Genomic DNA, 14,172 nt, shown 5'->3' on the forward strand with positions numbered 1-14,172 from the left:
ATTCAGGCGTTACCGTTTTTTTGTTACAAGACACTTGAGAAGGACCCAATCCCCCGGGTCGAAACATCGTGATTGAGCGTTATTGTTACTCGCCATTTGCGTCGATTTAATAAAGATTCCTGTTTAAAATAACTTAACACTTTAGCTATCGTACACTATATATAAAATAATGCCTAGAAAATTGATGAAAACCTTTCTACATCAGAGAGAGATTTCTAGTTTTAATAATTTTATTTAGGGTTTAAAAATCAATATCTATAGACATACTTACCCTTGTGACGAACGTGTACTTGATACTGTGCACGACAAACTTTGTTTAAGTAAAGTTTCTCCCAATTCATTCAATTCTTCCATGCTTTTGCTTTACTGTCTATTTTTTCTTCATCAGTATTGATAACTTCGTCTACGGAATATTATTTATAAAAATAATACAATGAATAAGCACACATATACAGGGTGTAACCGGATCTACGGAACAAAGAACGATGGATAAAATAGGCCGATTTCTGCTTAAAAAGTACAACAAAAGTTATGCATGTAATCTTTAATTTTACACAGTTTAAACGGATAAAAATACTATCATCGTATTCAGCGACCCAAAAAACATAAGATTACATATATAACTTACGTTACACTTTTAGGCAGAAATCGGCCTATTTTATTTATCGTCCATTTTGAAATATTTAGTTTCTTCAGTAAAAAAAGTTATAAAACTAAATACAAGTTATAAACTATAATACAAGTAATTAAATACTTGGAACAAATTGTCGCTAGTCGAATTCAAAAAGTAAAGAGAAACAGGAGGGAGCATTTAGTGTTAGCGAAACGGACGGAAGTGACTATATATTTCAGCATAAAAAGTGGCCTCTCAAGATGGCCGCAAAAATTGAATGATTTAATTATTAACTTATAAAATATTATCCCATAATTTGAGCTGTTATTGTTATGCCACAGGTCTGATAGTGGACCATGATGCTCTTATATCTCACAATTAACACTTATTTACAATTTTTTTGCGTTGATAAACGTAAAAAAGTGGACTCTCAAGATGGCTGCCTGACGTACTTCCGTCCGCGATTTGCCTATCTCTCACTACCGATACATTCCTCCCTCCTGTTTCTCTTTAGTCAAATTATTGTACTATTAAAAGTAGAGCTCGGAATACGCAGGTATCTGAGTACCTGCCCGCTCGTCCGTTACCATTGTATACAAATCTGGACTGGTTCCGCGGGTACCCCGATAATTCGTGTACCCGTACAATGCGGGTACCCGCGGAATCGGTCCAGATCCGTATACAATGGTAATGAGTGAGCAGGCGGGTACTCGGATACCCGGTTCTTTTTCCGAGCTCTAATTACTTAAGTGACTTATTTCGACCTCTTTAAAGCAAATTTTGACTATTTTCCCACAGATTTAGACGGATGCTACCATCGTATTCAGTGACACAAGAATGCCAAAATACACAAGATTACATGCATATTGCACTTTTTGGCAGAAATCGGCCTATTTTATTTATCGTCTATTAGGGGATAGGTCTCACCAAAAGAATCAATTTTTGTTCAGAAACCCGTGTCCTCTAACGCGTTCTTGAAGAGTTACATGTCTTTGTTCAGATCACCTGTGAGATAGATGATAGGCAATCGGTATCATGACAGCATTGCGCATGACGTCTGACAATACTAGTCCATATGTTAATTTTGCTGTTTTAAAAATTTTATTTACACATATTTTATTTACACGGGTTTCTTAACAAAAATTGATTCTTTTGGTGAGACCTACCACCCCCTAAAGTTTGTCCCATGAATCTTGCTACATCCTGTATAACGAATAAATGTAAGATGAAAAAAAACATCCCAGATAGCAACGTGTCTGCATTGTTGCTGCATGTTGCCGACAACATAGTATGTGTTGCTACCAGAATTGTGGCAACTGAGTCCGCATTTGTCGGCAAGTTGATGCCTTCACGATATAACAATTTTGTATAGCAACATGCCAGCAACTTGTTGGCAACTTATGCTGCGGTCTAAAATCGTCTGATGCAAAATTCGAGCTGTTGCTGTCATGTTGCTGTAATAATTCATAGGATCACACAATGCTATCATATTGCTAGCAACGCGAAGTAAATTTGATGCTGTTCTCTTGCCGACAAATTGCTGGCAATACATATATCCAATGTTGCCTGCGTGTTGCTTCAAATATTAAATTACTCGAAATTAATTGAAGCAAATATACGGTAAGTTGCCAGCATCATAAGCAATCACAGGTTTGCGCAATTTACTCACACACAGACACGCTTTGCTATCTGGAAATATAATTGCTTCAATATTTTATAAGTCTCTGATTTTTGTATTAAATTTTTTCAATTATTATTATGCTTACTTTTTTTATTCATAGGCGAGATACTGATTGGTTGCATTATGGTGTTTGGCATCAAGAAACTTGTTTCAGACTTGACTGGTTTCTCCAGTGTATTAAAGATATCTCCTAGCACATCCATATCTGAGCGATGGTCTTTACATGATATACCCTGCGTCGTGCTTAAACTGCTCTTACAAGGAACAGTGTCAATAGGAGACAATAGATCCAGAAGGGATGGTTCATTGTAAATCGACTTAGAAGCTTCTGTCGCAGAAGATTTGGGAAATTGCCCAAGGATGATAACAGATGTATATTTCTCAAAGACTTGATTCAACTCATCGCTAGCAGCTAGTACATCACCTAATGTTATAGAATACATAAAAATTCAATTAAAAAGATTAAACCGAAAGTACATTTTTATTTCGCCAACAAATAATAAATTAAAATTCATTTAATCGACTACAATTGGCTAATCGTCATGACGATTCGACCATTGGTTTTGGTCCTATTAATCGTCAAGACATTAATAATCTTTGATACTTATATAGGGTGTAACAAAAAGGTTGTCCGTTACTTTAAGGATGAATAGTAGGGGAGACCGGGGCGAAGTCGTCACTATTTTTTCGGTGCCGATTTTTAACAAAACAAATAATTTTAGTAAAATGTGGTATACCGTTGTAAAGAGTGAACCCTTGGCTACAAAATTTATACGGACATTTTTGGTCTACGTCGCTTTGTTTAACTGATATAGAGTGAAAACGACAAAGGTGCAAAAATTGAAATGTCAAAATGGCCGGGGCGGAGTCGTTACTCCATTCTCGGACTGAATTTTAAATAAAAATTCATAATTCCGATCATGAAAAATGCTAGGATACATTTTATTATTTTTTAATAGAAAAATGGAAACATAATTAAAAACACGATGGCGGAAAATAATTACAAGAAAAGCGCACACACTTATGTGCCCTACGCTCGCACGTTCTCGTCAGCTCTATTCTGTCATCTCTGAGCACACGCAGCACATATCCAAGTCCTCGCCGGAATCCGACCGCTGCTGCTTCTTTGACTTTGATTTTCGCCGGAAGCCTCCATGATATGGCTTGGTGACGACTTCGCCCCGACACATATTTTAAGTTTAATCGCTCATAAAATATTAGAAATCAACGAAAATAAAAAAATTTCACTGGATTCGTGTTCAGCATGCATTACTCTTCAGAATCACTTATCTCGAGATTTGGAGAGACAATATTTAAAATTTTTAAAATTTTCGACGCGCAAAAAATTTTACTTTTGACTTCCGAAAACACGTTTGCCTCGATAAGAATCATAACTTGGCGCATAACCTCACTTAACTCCGTTGGTCACGTGGGCATCATAAGCCGCGTTTACAGTATGAATGGCGAGTTCACACAACATACAGATTTCAAGATAATTGCAATGACGACTCCGCCCCGGTCTCCCCTACATATCAAAATACATATCACACGTACAAATGTGAAAAATATATAGATTTTTAGTCTTAAAATACGTAATTGTGGCTTAAATTTTTTGAACTGATTATATTATTAACAGAATTTTCTAGACGACAGTTTAGTGAGTTTAGAAAATTCTGTTAATAATAAACTGTCGTCTAGAAAATTCTGTTAATAATATAAAATCTACCGAGTAAATCGTTAGGTTTAAATATAACAAGATACCAAGCATTTCGACATTGCCCTGAGTTTCGTTGGCGAGTCTCAACAAAATAGGTTTCAGTCGCTCGCATGCTTGATACAACTCCTTCATCAATTCAAGATCCTCTGCACTGGTTTCATTCTGATTATATGAATCTAACATTTCTGACAGTAGCATTACATTGTTTTGCACGGATTCTAATTCCATTCCTCTTCGCGAGTTTAACTGAAGTCGTTCCTCATCCTGCAAAATTAGATATTTATAATGAAAATCTTTGAAAAACATGTAAATTAAGAAAAGATGTAAATTAAGAAAAAGATTTAATAAAAGTCCGGAACAAAAAATATGAAGAATAAAGTATTTGAATCTCAACCTTTCTAAACATCTCATTCCAAATATTTTTCTGAAACTAAATACCTCTTTCACCATAAACTTGATCAGTCGGTTTGCAGTCTGTAGATCAGAAGGATCCTTACTATGAAGTAATCTACGCAAATGCCTTGACATTTCTTCATTTTCAAATATATTATTTTTTATTTTAGACGATTTTTGAATTTCTTCACTGTTTGCCATTATAAATGCTGCATCCTCCTGTAATTCGTTTTTATCCCATATTGCAAATTTGTAATAACTAATTTGAACATTGAAGTCTGAGATCATGAACATGGTGTAGTATAGATCAAAATAAAACACATTTTTATAAATGCTCTTATGCATGTTAAAGGGTAAATTCCATTGAAGAAAATTAACTTTTATGTTTCTAAATGTCTCTATATAGTCTATATCATTGAAATATACGATAAGAGATATGTAAAACTGTTTTAAACAAAATTCTTATGGTATTTTATAACGATGTATTTATGTATTTTAACACTTCTTATTTACGCTAGTTTAGTAAAAATATTTTGTTAAAGATATTGCTGATTTCCTTCCATAGCAATGTATGTCATGCATCAATATTTTGTGGACTGTCAAAGATATCTCATTAAATATTTGTGGAGTATTTCGAATTTTGTCACAAAAATAATACGATTTTAGAGTACTTCTACATTAACAATATCATAAGAATATCATAAACAAGAATCTTGAAAATATTTCCAAAATTAAAAATCAGATTTAAATCAAGATGTAGATTATGTTATTGATCTTTCTCTGCCATGCTGATCACTGTAATTACTATTAACTCTGTTGTAAACAAAAAGTATTTATAACCCCGAAAATTGTATGACTTTATTTTTATCAATGAGTAAAATATATCATTATTTTTTTAATATAAGGCGACAAAATTGGGATTCCATTGTTTTTGATAGATGACAGTTCCACATCAAACTATCTAACCACGAGATTAGAGACTAACTGCATATTTTGTTGTGCTTTTAGTATTATCAAGTTAGAAAGACAAGAATATATCTGCAAACACAATTATCAGACTATACATAAATATAACAACTAATAAAGATATAACCTCAATGACTCCTTGCTTCTTCAACATCTCGTAAGCCTCCTTAATTTTTGATTCGCGAGGATATTCTCTGATCCATACATAAAGAAGTTGCAAAACTTTTTGCCGTACACTCACTGTAGTGCGATTACCTAAATATTTTGGCGAGACCAATTTTATCATCTCATTAAGAAAACGGAATTACCAACTTCCGCATGAAATAACGGACCACATCTCTTCATACAAGTATCTAGTAACTGAAAAACAAAAATCTATAGAATTTGTGTACAAGTGTATTTGCAAAAAAATATATATATATATAAATTTCGTTCTCAAAATGTTAAGATCAAAGCATTATCTTGTATTACCTTATTAAGTTATATATTAATTGCTTTAAAATTCAATTCACATTAGAAGTAGCATAGGATTACTAATATAAATGTCTTATTAATAATATTATGCTACCTATCTAATTTTATTACTAATAAATTTAAATATTCTATTTAATAACTATATGAGTAGTTATTATTGGACTAATGTGCAACATATATAAAGACAACATACCGAAAGTGCTTGTAGTGCTTCTGATTCATTAAGTGATTGAATTTGCGTTGCCAATAACTTGATACCTATTTGTATACCCTCTGTTTCTTTAGTAAGCATCACACAGAATGCTTCGATGGCTGCTACGTCTGGCTTCTGATTTTGTGGATTTGTAATCCTCTCTACAGTATTTTATATATATAAATATATATATTATATAGACAATCTATTTATATAGAAAGAGATACACAGTCCTGCCATATAAATGGCTATCTTCTTTATTTCCAAAGTAAAAAACTATACATATACATATATACTATACATATGTATATATATTTACATATATATATATATATACACTGGGCAACAAAATTATCGCAACAAAAATTTACGTAAAAAATTTGCCCAACTTCAAATAAGCATAACTCCGCGAAAAATTGTCATATCTGAAAGATTTTTTTTTCATTTTAAAGGGTGAAGTCTGTATTTTAAGGAACCATTGTTAGATTTTGAATTTAGCCTCCCGCCCTCCCGCCGTTCTTCCAAAAGTAAGGACGTGTTACGTCTCCAAAAAATTGCATACTTTGACACATTCTACGGAGTAGAATGAATTTTTTTCGTAACTATCATGGCAACCATCGTAAAATATGGACTTTTCCCTGCAAATTAAAAAAAAAATTAAGTCCGTACGATTTTTTTTCGCCGAGTTATGGCTTATCAAAGTTACCTATGCATTTTTGTGCATTTAATCACCGCCAACATTAGTATTACCCGATGAACACTTCGGGGAGGTTATTGGTCGGATTTTGCCTATCGTGTATGTGTGTGTGTGTTAGCAGAGATTTGCGCAAACTAATTTTTATTCAAACGAGGCATTGTTACGATTTTGTCTTTTGGTTCCGAATGAGCAATACAATACAGTGACTGCAATACTGTGAAGTTTTGTAATACTGAAGTAAGTAACTTCACAGTACATTACTTCTGTAAGTATAACTTCACAGTATTGCAATCACTGTATTGTATCGTTAATTCGAAAAACAAACGACAAAATCGTAACAATTCCTCGTTTGAATGAAAATCAGTGTGCCCAAATCTCTGCTAACACACACACACACACACACACACACACACACACACGATAGGCAAAATCCGACCAATAACGTCCCCGTAGTGTTCATCGGGTAATACTAATGTTGGCGGTGATTGAATGCACAAAAATGCATAGGTAACTTTGATAAGCCATAACTCGGCGAAAAAAAATCGTACAGACTTAATTTTTTTTTAATTTGCAGGGAAAAGTCCATATTTTACGATGGTTGCCATGATAGTTACGAAAAAAATTCATTCTACTCCGTAGAATGTGTCAAAGTATGCAATTTTTTGGAGACGTAACACGTCCTTACTTTTGGAAGAACGGCGGGAGAGCGGGAGGCTAAATTCAAAATCTAACAATGGTTCCTTAAAATACAGACTTCACCCTTTAAAATGAAAAAAAAATCTTTCAGATACGACAATTTTTCGCGGAGTTATGCTTATTTGAAGTTGGGCAAATTTTTTACGTAAATTTTTGTTGCGATAATTTTGTTGCCCAGTGTATTTTTTATCGTGTGCGAAAAATGGTATGGATATTTTAATATACAAAAAATTATAGCATTATTTGAAACAAGTACAATGTATGACTTATTGGAATTATAAGACAATTTATACAAGTTTTATTGATTTGAAATTTTGCACGCTATTTCTACTTTTTTATTTCTAATTTTCAATACAAAAGGACCCCGTACAAAACCAATGGAAAAGTAGCCCTAGTCAAATTAGCTGAAGTTTTAGTATGATAAAGTTCAGACTATCCTGATCAAAAATCTCAATGGCTGCAAGTTCAGAAAATGCCGAGTTTCCGAGATACTTGGTCTCAAAGTGTTGAAATCGACGATGATTTTTCTTTTATTCATGAATTGTCATCATCTATTTCAACACTTTGAGACCAAGTATCTCGGAAACTGGACATTTTCTGAACTTGCAGCCCTTGAGACTTTTGATCAGGACAGTCTGAATTTCATCATACTAAAACTTGACTGAGCTAATTTGACTGGGGTCACTTTTCCATTGGTTTTGTGCGGAGTCCTTTCTAATTTCTGTATTGGCTGACATATAACACGCTATCATCTGCATCAATATAAAAGTTGAGAAGCCATATTGTACAGCAAAAATAGAAAGATAGAAGTTATCTATAAAATTTTGAATCAATAAAATATATATGATTTATAAAATAATTATGCCAAATCATACATTATTGTACTTATTTCAAATAGTGTTACAATTGTTAATCCGCTTATAAAAAAGCCGTGTAAGAAATTGTATTGTTGACATTTTTCCACGATGCTGATTGGTTCTCTCATTGCGCTGACTTCGTGAGCATCTGTCATCGCATATTTTGACAGTTTTATATATCAAGGGTTAATAGTGTAATAATAATAGTATAAAAGCTAAATAGCGCGCGCGAAGCGCGCGTCTGTGATGTCTAGTACATCAAGATATCCATGTAACAATAAACAAATTATACATCTCCAATTTCTAATATAGATAACTTTTATGAATGACTATGTTTACAAATACATTCAACTTGAAATGTTTAATTTGTTACGATCTTGTATTTCTTACTACGCCCACTTCTTTAGGAAATAAAGAAGTGACCACTTACAATGGAATACTGTGCGTACATGTATTTGTATGTACATGTATATAATACAAACAAATATTACAGCAAAATAAATGTGAGTTGAATTAATATTTAAAATCTGCCACATTTAAACAGAAAGCAAAACATTGTAAATTAATTGTGTAACTCATATCATACTCACGTATTAGAGCTTCTAAGCTAGTAGTCACCACGTCCATGCTGAAAATCGTAATTATTAACGTTGTATATAATTCCCAGACTTACAGAAGACTAAAACAAAGTTTACAACATTTTATGTCGGAAATATTTCTGTGGAAATATTTCAATTATCACTCAGGACAAGTAACAGAATCACAAATTGTTGTATTATACCCGTATCAATAAATCTTGTCAACTATTTCTACTTTTCTATTATCTGTTTTCATTTAATATAAAATATCGATTTTAGCCACTATATTGTACTTAATTTATTATTTACTTGCTTTATAAGTGACTTTTCAACATAGAACAGCTGTTTCTATTACAGGAAACATCTCACTTTTCTTTATAGTGTTGTATGCATGTATGTATGTACATATGTAATAGTGGTAGTAGAGCCCCCTATAGTGGGTGCTTTTCATTTAGCGACTCAAGGTGCGTTTTCACTCTTGTCGAGATGGCCATACGGTAACAGACTTTTGATTGGTCCGCCATTTCTCCTCAAAAGCAAGAGAAACAGAAAGAGAAAAGGCTATCGCACACTAGAGTCCTATATTAGGGCCAATTCCTTTTAGTGACACAAGTCGACACAAGTGTCGTTCTGTCTTTGTTATTCATTGAATGCCAAGAAGGATAGAACGATGTTTGTGTCGACTTGTGTCGCTAAAAGGAATTGGCCCTTAGTAGAGAGACGCATGGTGGAAGTAATATTACGCAAACTTGTTCCTCCTTCTGATTGGTCGGTTATAGACCAATAGACAGCAGGGAGTAGAAATCAGAAATCATGTATAAATGCAGAATAAACAGTGACACAGGCAACAGACACAGAGTTTCCGTCACGTTGGAAATTCTGTGCCTATTGCCTGTTGCCAACCAATCATAGTATTCGAATTTTTTAGGTTGTAATTAACGATTTTTTGGTTATTCCCTGTTCCTATTGCCTGTTGCCTGGCATTGTGCAAGGGGCTTAATATCGTACGGGTATACGAGCACAAGATGGCGACGGCAGCAAAGTGGGGGTAAAGTTTGCGTCTCTCTACTAATATAGGACTCTAGTATGTACAGACGGCGTCATTAATGCTTTCCTAGCTGTGTTCTGGGGATTTCTATAGTGCACGTTACATGTACATACTATGCCTTCAGGTGGAAGGCATTAATGACGCCGTCTGTACAGTCGTTCACGGAAAGGTTGCAACACTTTTTTTTGGATGGGTTTTGGAACGCACGAATATTTAGAGACTGCGAGCCACTGCGTCTAGGGAGCTGCCGTGACGGGCCGTGACCAGCAGTGAGCTGTAGTGAGAGGTTAAGACAGCTGTCAAAAGAGCATATACAGGGTGTGTATACACAGCAAAAGACATCTTACAGCGTAACATCTGATAACAGGTAGGAACAAGACATCTTAAATAACGTATACTTTTTACGATATTTTAATTTAAATAAATAAATAAATAAATAAATAAATAAATAATTAAATAAATAAATAAATCTATTTAAATTAAAATATTTAAATTAAAAAATAGAGTAATTCCAATAACTTTCAAGTCTTAAATTATTTCTCTTACATATTTCGCGACGTTTGATAAGTCTATCTAGTTAAGATATAATATGAGCTAAACGATTTGTTATATATTTCTATACGTTGTAGAATTTTGCCAAAGGACTGGAATAAGAGAAAATTTTATTTTGCAATAAATATTCTAATATATTTATAATTATAAGTCAGATATGATTTGCTTTACAAAGATGCAGACTGTAGTAATCATCATATATATTCTTGCAGATAATATAAAGAAACGAGGAACTGTCTCCTTGCGCAATATATGGCACACTCTTCTGCGTGTTCACAAGTGGATGAGCATGAGTGGATAAAACATCTATTCATGGCTTCCGTGAACCATTTCCAAGGAAAGTCCCACGCCCACCTGCAGGTTGAACGATAAATAAATATATCATTCAGAATAAAACACGAAAATTCGTTAGCCTAACTGGCAATAATTTTAATATTAATACAACAACGTTTCGACCTCTACTTTGGGTCCTTATCAAGTTATAAGTTATTTAGCAATGATTGAATTGCGCGTCAGGTTTTGAATCTAATGTTCGCTATGTTATACTTCCTGACCACATAGTTTAACGATGATAATAAGATTTTGCCCTTACAAAACACCCTGTTTTTGGTTGTAGAAAAAAATCCTGACGTGTAGGGGCAAAACTGAGGTCATATTCGGTTTCAGCAGGCGAAAATACATGGGAATACCATGGTCTAGTCCATGGCGTAGACAACTTTTCTCTTTTTGTGGGCCTGTGAAGTTGGTGAAATCAACAACTTTGACCCTCCATATCTTGAAAATAAAAAGCCAGCTAAATATCTGAAACTTTCTGAGGATTCATGACTCATTATAGACTATCATTTAGTCACTTGTAAGTAGAAGTCTAAATTCAAGGGTGAAAAAAGAGGCTATTTTTGCGGTCACTCTTTGTATAATACACATCTATGCTTACGTTTTCCGTTAAAACATATATTTTCTGTTTTATATATAACATGTAATAGTACTTTATTTGCCAATGTTGTATATTTGTATTTCCTCAAACTGTCCGCGATTTGTTGATCCACTATAGCTTTTGCTTCTGCAAATTGTTTCTTTGGTATCTGCCATTTCTTCAGTTTCTGTGTCTTCTCCGTTTCACTCAGCTCCGTGATGCCTGTGCGCCACGCAAAAATGCCGCTTACACTTGATACAAGGCATCTCGATCAACGACGCATCCTTGCAAGATTCCTTAGAGCACAGGAAGCTTGCCGATTGTCCTACATAACGAATTTTGCGGTCTCCGTTTTTAAACACTCGTGCGATACCATATTGAAATGCTCTTTGCAGAAGGTGGCCTGACAATGCTCGCACACAAACGGCAAGAAGTCCAACAATTTGCAGTCCGCCACCGAACATTGTTCGCCAGTCGCAGGAAATTCGATTACAGCAACAAAAGGATATCGATATTATAATTGGATTTAATACTTTGGATACTGTATTTAATTTTCCGGCGTTCAGGAAGACTGGAAGAGATATTTAGTTGTGCAGTGGTGTCGGAGAATGCAGATGATTGTCGAATAATATTAAATTTTGAAGATTCAACAGAAAATACAATGTTTATTCTACAGATAAATTCATCAAATCTATAATACTATATAAATTATTTGTTAATTACACAACAGTAATATGTCGTAGATAATTTTATCAGTAACTTCCAGTCTATTAATAAAATACTAAATATTAAAAAGCGACGCCATTATTTCACGTGCCGGGCCTGGGCGAGGTGAACCGATCGGCGTTCTCGCGCCAGTCTCGGGGATCTGAGCTCGGTCCCGTGCCTTGGCCTCCCGCGGATCTTCCTTGCTGCGAGGCTTCCGTGGCGGCGCGAGCCGTCGTGGTCGTCCTCTTCGGCCGCCATTCAACGCTCAGCTCAGAACTCGTTGAACTCGAAAAATATTAAGACGTATTAGAAATAATTAAAACTGAATACAATGTTATTTACAAAACGGTAATAATAAATAAACATAATATTATTTGAAAAATTATGCAGATAATTATATGTCTTGCGTCACATTTGATATTTTTGATTGATCAGATCAATTGGTCACTTTCATTTCTCCCAAATCGGTTTGTAAAAATAAGTACGGCCTCTTTAAGATTATTTTTACGCTTTTCTATCAGCTTTATAATGCTTGACAAAGTGTTTGGATTTTGATTGAAATAAGTTTCTGCGAATCTATTCACCTTGGACAATTGTTCGTTAGAAAAAACATTCTGAATAATCCATAAATAATTCTTCGCCAGTGATAAAATAATAAAACACGAAAATTCGTCGGCCTAACTGGCAATAATTTTAATATTAATACAACAACGTTTCGACCTCTACTTTGGGTCCTTATCAAGTTATAAGTTATTTAGCAATGATTTAATTGCGCGTCAGGTTTTGAATCTTATTATCATCGTTAAACTATGTGGTCAGGAAGTATAACATAGCGAACATTAGATTCAAAACCTGACGCGCAATTCAATCATTGCTAAATAACTTATAACTTGATAAGGACCCAAAGTAGAGGTCGAAACGTTGTTGTATTAATATTAAAATTATTGCCAGTTAGGCTAACGAATTTTCGTGTTTTATTCTGAATGATATATTTATTTATCGTTCAACCTGCAGGTGGGCGTGGGACTTTCCTTGGAAATGGTTCACGGAAGCCATGAATAGATGTTTTATCCACTCATGCTCATCCACTTGTGAACACGCAGAAGAGTGTGCCATATATTGCGCAAGGAGACAGTTCCTCGTTTCTTTATATTATCTGCAAGAATATATATGATGATTACTACAGTCTGCATCTTTGTAAAGCAAATCATATCTGACTTATAATTATAAATATATTAGAATATTTATTGCAAAATAAAATTTTCTCTTATTCCAGTCCTTTGGCAAAATTCTACAACGTATAGAAATATATAACAAATCGTTTAGCTCATATTATATCTTAACTAGATAGACTTATCAAACGTCGCGAAATATGTAAGAGAAATAATTTAAGACTTGAAAGTTATTGGAATTACTCTATTTTTTAATTTAAATATTTTAATTTAAATAGATTTATTTATTTATTTAATTATTTATTTATTTATTTATTTATTTATTTATTTAAATTAAAATATCGTAAAAAGTATACGTTATTTAAGATGTCTTGTTCCTACCTGTTATCAGATGTTACGCTGTAAGATGTCTTTTGCTGTGTATACACACCCTGTATATGCTCTTTTGACAGCTGTCTTAACCTCTCACTACAGCTCACTGCTGGTCACGGCCCGTCACGGCAGCTCCCTAGACGCAGTGGCTCGCAGTCTCTAAATATTCGTGCGTTCCAAAACCCATCCAAAAAAAAGTGTTGCAACCTTTCCGTGAACGACGTACATAGCATAAAGGTGGAAGCACATAAAATTGCAGGAGCCATGAGCAGAATGCAGAAGCCATATGCGCATGCGCTATAGTATTTGTAGAGCTCACAGATACCATAGCGCATGCGCATATGGCTTCTGCATTCTGGGTAGCGATCATGTAACTTTTTCCCTAGAGCGGAAACGTGAAAAGTGAAAAGTTTCATGTAACTATCTCTTTCTATTGGTGTTGAATAGAAAGAGATAAACTTTTCACTTTTCACGTTTCCGTCCTAGGGGAAAAGATACATGATCGATCCCCTGCTCATGGCTCCTGCAATTTTATGTGCTTC

General features: G+C 34.2%; 1 protein-coding gene and 2 long non-coding RNA genes across 4 annotated transcripts; 1 reads left to right on the forward strand and 2 right to left on the reverse strand.

Moving 5' to 3' along the window:
- Positions 1-267: 267 nt before the first annotated feature.
- On the reverse strand, positions 268-9,242 carry LOC139785482 (ADP-ribosylation factor-binding protein GGA3-like). Its single transcript, XM_071724634.1, is given in 10 exon segments — positions 268-353; positions 356-403; positions 2,380-2,718; positions 4,056-4,275; positions 4,450-4,623; positions 5,498-5,676; positions 5,679-5,730; positions 6,038-6,198; positions 8,878-8,915; positions 9,175-9,242. Coding segments are annotated over 9 exon segments (1,296 nt in total). The 5' UTR covers position 8,915; positions 9,175-9,242.
- An 817-nt stretch (positions 9,243-10,059) lies between these two features.
- LOC139785477 (uncharacterized) lies at positions 10,060-12,471 on the forward strand. Of its 2 annotated transcripts, XR_011721956.1 has the most exons (4): positions 10,060-10,280; positions 10,678-10,825; positions 11,082-11,318; positions 11,590-12,471. It is a non-coding gene; the product is annotated as an uncharacterized lncRNA (long non-coding RNA). The 2 variants fall into 2 exon arrangements; XR_011721955.1 differs by having other exon boundaries at positions 10,065-10,280; positions 11,082-12,471.
- On the reverse strand, positions 12,069-13,883 carry LOC139785478 (uncharacterized). The gene is made up of 2 exons (XR_011721957.1): positions 13,640-13,883; positions 12,069-13,242 (listed from the first exon to the last, which is right to left on the reverse strand). It is a non-coding gene; the product is annotated as an uncharacterized lncRNA (long non-coding RNA).
- Positions 13,884-14,172: the final 289 nt, after the last annotated feature.

This window comes from Temnothorax nylanderi, unplaced genomic scaffold (assembly GCF_030848795.1).
Source record: "Temnothorax nylanderi isolate EJ_2023f unplaced genomic scaffold, tnyl_v1.0 TNYL_tig0812_pilon, whole genome shotgun sequence".
NCBI lineage: Eukaryota > Metazoa > Arthropoda > Insecta > Hymenoptera > Formicidae > Temnothorax > Temnothorax nylanderi.